The sequence below is a fragment of the Montipora capricornis genome, chromosome 8 (assembly GCF_036669925.1).
Source record: "Montipora capricornis isolate CH-2021 chromosome 8, ASM3666992v2, whole genome shotgun sequence".
NCBI lineage: Eukaryota > Metazoa > Cnidaria > Anthozoa > Scleractinia > Acroporidae > Montipora > Montipora capricornis.
Window position 1 is genome coordinate 43,167,365 of NC_090890.1, and position 5,000 is coordinate 43,172,364.

At 41.5% G+C, this 5,000-nt stretch overlaps 1 protein-coding gene across 1 annotated transcript in view; it reads left to right on the plus strand.

Moving 5' to 3' along the window:
• LOC138059461 (myosin-10-like) overlaps positions 1-5,000 on the plus strand; it is a 41,480-nt gene that overhangs the window by 28,132 nt on the left and 8,348 nt on the right. Inside the window, exons 26-33 of the mRNA XM_068905079.1 lie at positions 1-204; positions 1,037-1,348; positions 1,644-1,796; positions 2,192-2,359; positions 2,961-3,041; positions 3,119-3,205; positions 3,345-3,683; positions 4,857-5,000. The exon at positions 1-204 is cut by the window's left edge and continues 9 nt beyond it; the exon at positions 4,857-5,000 is cut by the window's right edge and continues 147 nt beyond it. Of these exons, the coding sequence (XP_068761180.1) occupies positions 1-204; positions 1,037-1,348; positions 1,644-1,796; positions 2,192-2,359; positions 2,961-3,041; positions 3,119-3,205; positions 3,345-3,683; positions 4,857-5,000 (1,488 nt within the window). The remainder of the gene's footprint in view (positions 205-1,036; positions 1,349-1,643; positions 1,797-2,191; positions 2,360-2,960; positions 3,042-3,118; positions 3,206-3,344; positions 3,684-4,856) is intronic.

Sequence of the window (5,000 nt, forward strand, 5' to 3'; positions counted from 1 at the left end):
TCCTTGAAAACAGAACTTGAAGAATCCATTGACACAACAACTGCCGCTCAGGACATGAGGAACAAGCGAGAGTCAGAACTTGCTGCCTTGAAAAAGAGTGTTGAAGAAGAAACAGCAGCCCATGAGGCTGCCATGGGACAACTTCGGCAAAAACATGCACAGCTGGTGGAGGAGCTGAATGTGCAACTTGAAACAGCTAAGAAGGTATAAATGATTTAGTCAATTGAGTTTCGTCTCAAGAGTATATTAATGTAGGTGTTGTAGCTCAAGACAACAAGATCCACACAGAAGCTTGCCCGCAATTTTACTAGAATTTGCCACCTACTTTGAGTGAAAGCATACCCCATAACATTTGAAATGTGCACCACAGAAAATGAAGCTTTGATCAACCAAGCTTTGTTAATAAGAAAGCAACAGAATCTTGTTACAAAACGCAAGAAATTCCTTTTGCGGAGGAGGGTGCTTTTGAAGCCAGGTTTGTTTCAGCACCCACGAATGAATAAAGAGATATATTATATGAGTGGTATCAGTCAAGTCTTTGGTTTTATGGAATAGGGAAATTGGTTGATAAAAGAGAGCAGTGTGTTGCGGTTCAAGGCACTTTTTGATGGCACAGCTGTACTGGTACCTCCTAAGAATGCCTTTGTCCACGGTTTTTAAAAATAAGTGAAGATAGCGACAATGTTAACACATTCTCTGACTCTTTAAACTGGAAATTGATTCTACTGTATGTCAATTCTAAGAACCTTAGATAATATTCTTACATATAGGAAATTTCTAATATTCAGGGAACCTTATTAAAGTTCCAAAAAAAAGCAGGTGAAGAGATAAAATTTTATTTGATAATTGGTAGCAGTAAAGCAGCAAATAAAGCTTTTTTAAAATCATTATCTTTTTTAAACCTGCGGTCACTTTTCTAACTCTTCAGGGAAGTAACAGTGAGGCTGTTAAATTGTTTGGGAAATGAAATGACATAAAAAACATAAACATCATTGTGGCCAGTTTTTTTTCAAAATTTCCTGGTTTATTCCTTTAGGGCAAATCTCAACTTGAAAAGGCCAAATCGCATTTGGAAGAAAGCCAGGCAGAACTCAAGGCAGAAGTGGAAGAGGTTACGAACCGCAAGACTGAAGCTGAACGCAAGGTGAAGGTGTTGGAAAATCAAATGGCTGAAGCAAACACACGGCTTACGGATGATGAACATCAAGTCGCTGAACTGTCCAGTACAAAAACAAAACTACAGAAGGAACTTGAAGGAGCCAACGCTCAGCTGGAGGAAATTGAGTCCAGATGTTCAGCTGCAGAAAGGGCAAAGGCGCTTTTGGAGTCCCAGTTGTCAGAAGTTCAGGTGAGATGAATGAAATTCTAGAGAATGAGCCTTCCCCAAAATGGTAGGCTGTTGTTCGTTGTAGCATCTGTGCTCAATAGCAGTGGGAAGTTGGGAGCTGCAATTTGTGCTATCTTAGAGCAGTTTTTTCATGGAGTGCCCAAGAGACGCAACGAAGGGACTGCGTTTTCCTCTGATTGTCAGAGAATTTGACAGATGAAGCTAATCGCTTGGCATGGTAACCCAAAACCAATTTAGTCTTGACACTCAATTAAAAACTCTTGCAAAAATATTCAATCTTATTTTTGTTTGGTAGGAATCTTTGTCAGAAGAGACTCGCCAGAAACTTTCCTTGAGTAACAAACTGAAAGAAACCGACAGCGAAATCAGTCGTTTGCAAGATCAACTTGATGACGAGGAGGATGCTAAGTTGGCTCTTCAGAAAAACCTTACGGCAGTCCAGACTCAGGTGGGTAATAAGAAATTCTCGATATCTGACTTCCTCTTAGCCCATAGATTGTCCCTCCCATTTTGAGTATTGCGTGACAACTGCGGGTAAAGAACTGGTCACGCAATCCTTTCTGTTTACAAGCAAAGCTGGAAGTCTCCTTGAGGCGATGTCCAAATAAGTAAATAGATAGTGTAGCCTTTTGATGAGGCAAGTTTCTATGTGGATTCGAACTCAACCTCGCTTAGTTCCGTCAATGAACTTGAAAAGCATTTGAAATCAGACATATGTCGAAAAACCTCGACTGGCTGACCGAAGTAAAATCCTAGCGCAATCCGTAGGCAAATAAAGCATCCCCACTTCTGCACCATTGAAGAGTTTGGTGTCAAAATTTCCCTTGTATATCTATCCTTCAGATGGCGGATGTTAAGAAAATGGCTGATGAACGCTCTGCACAGCTTGAGGAAGCTGAGCAGGCCAGGAAGAAAATGTCGCGGGACATTGAAACGCTTCAGGGACGAGTTGATGAACTTTCTGCTAACAACAGCAAACTGGAAAAGACCAGGAAGAGACTTCAAGATGAGGTATATTGAAAATTCGTGTTGTAATAAGAGGCCATGGTATCCTTCTTTTGATATCAGTGCCAAGGACACACGTTCAAGAATAACTAATTAAATAGCATTTTGACTTCACAGTGCTCTTTGAGTGCTCATGCTTATCAGGTGTGATCTTGATATATCACCAAATTCTCATGACTACCCAACAAAGAAATCTGTCAAGTGAAGCTATGATCTTCGCAGTTATGAGCGCAATTTTTGCAATTGCGCAGAGAAGCCTGAAAAATTCAGGACTTCAACGGGGTTTGAACCCGTGACCTCGCGATTCCGGTGCGACGCTCTAACCAACTGAGCTATGAAGCCACTGACGTTGGGAGCTGGTCATTTGTGGGTTCTAATGGTCCCGTGAGGAATGAATTTCATCAAAGAAATCTGTGGAAACAGTGAGGAGAATGATCGTTTCGCTCTTGGGAATGACAGGGTTAAGTGCAATCAACCTAATTTTTGTATCGTTAAGCCCCTCTACCTGTAGCAACAATATTCAGTGTCCTTTTTCCCCTCCGGATTTCACCTTTTTCACGTCACAGAGTTTCCAGAGCTAAGGAATACTGTTTCCCGTTTCAAACAGGTCGATGACGTGCAGCTTAACTTGGAGAAAGAGAGAGCACAAGTCAGCGCACTTGAAAAGAAGCAGAGGAAGTTTGATCAGGTTTGTGAGCCAGCCGCTTGTTTTCCGCCAAGAGTTCTCCTTCCAGCTGTGTAACTTTTGTTGTTTTTGGTTTACAGTTGCTGGCCGAAGAAAAAGCCATTTCTGAGAAAAATGCCATGGAAAGAGACAATGCAGAGCGTGATGCCCGGCAAAACGAAACCAAGGTAGGTTGGATTAATACAACTTTCCATTTCCTCTCCCTCCCCTCCCTCCCGACAACTCGCCTGTGAAGAAAACCGTTTGAAAGAGCAACTTAAAACGATGCGTTTATGACTGAATGCGGGGGTATCTGTGTTTCTTTAGGTTATATCTCTGACCCATGAACTCGACGAACTGCAAGAGAAACTTGCAGAATCTGAACGCCTTCGCAAAGCTGCACAGAACGAATTGGAGGCCATGATGGAAAGCAAGGACGATTTTGGTAAGAATGTACACGAGCTGGAGAAAACCAAGCGGTTACTGGAATCGCAATTGGAGGAGAAAAACCAGCACATTGAAGAACTGGAGGATGAGGTGCAGATCAGTGAAGATGTCAAACTCAGGATGGAGGTAACCATGCAAGCTGCAAAGACTCAGTATGATCGAGAGCTGGCCTCGAGAGATGAACAAAACGAAGAGAAGAGGAAGGCTCTGCTTAAACAGGTAAAAGGGTGCATGTAATGCAGAGGAAAATGTGTTAAGGACGGTGCTTACGATTGTTATTGCGCATACGTTCTGCGCATCTCGAGATACTCGGATTTCCTATGGGTGGTGCTTATTAATTCAGGGACATTTTTGCTTGGTTCAAACCTATGCGGAGAAAGAAGAACGTAGCAAGTGCTCTTGGTATCCAAAAAGAAAAGTGGGGGAAACCACGCATTTTTCAGAGATAATTAAGTTTCAATTTGGAAAAGAACACCATACATTGCTTTGTATTTTAAAGCTTTTTGCAAATATTGTTGATCAATTATCTTCGAAAAATGCATGGTTACCCCCAATTTTCTTGTTGGATTTCAATAACACTTGTTAAGATCTGCTTTTCCCGCATATTCAGTAAAATGCGCAAAAAATACCTTTGAATTAATAGGCACCGTTCTTAAAGGGGCTGTGTCACTTTGTATTAAAGCGCTTAGGGGAAATCTTTAGTTAATCACGAGTTTAAAACTCGAAAATGGTAATTCGGAATTCTTTTACTGGTAAAATTATCCTTACATCGCGAACAAGATGATTCTGAGCAAAAACGACCTTTATGAAGGCGATTTGCCAAAAATTTGAAAAACGTCGATTATTTAAATGCAATCGGTTTTTCTTGGGGGAAAAGTGTACAACGTATTTTCCTCTATAATGGCCGACAAGTGAAAATTATTCCTGGAGGAATAAGATGCCGATTTTTAACAGGAGAGAGGAGTATTTATGTTGAGTTTTCGAATTGTCGTGGTTTTCTGCAAGACGAATTGTCGGACGTAACGAAGCTGGAACATTGTCCATTGTCGTCTCCAGAGACCTCCGTTTCTTTTGGTCACGTGGTCCGCGAAACCAATGGGGGTTATAGGTCTTTGTGTGTGTGGTAAATATCACCTGACTCAGAAACTTGTAACCTTGAAGTTCTAAGAGGTTTCCCAACCAGTCCCACTAAATAACTATGTTTTCAACAGGCTTCATAGCTTGGTGTCAATTCCACTGTAAAAAAATATATATTTTACGTACTTTACCGGTTAACTTTGCCTCTCGCGGTTGTTCGAAACTTAGGTCAAGGAATGCGACAAGCTGCGATCTCCTCTTTTTAGGTAAGCAAAGGATAGTTAAGATCATACAAATTTCCCTTTTTTTCTGTAGCTCCGAGAGCTTGAGAGCGAGTTAGACGAGGAACGCAAAGGGCGTGTGAACGCAACTAATGCTAAGAAGAAGTTAGAAATGGATATAGCAGATCTGGAAGAGCAACTAGAGGGAGCCAATCGCGTGAAAGAAGACGGGCTACGC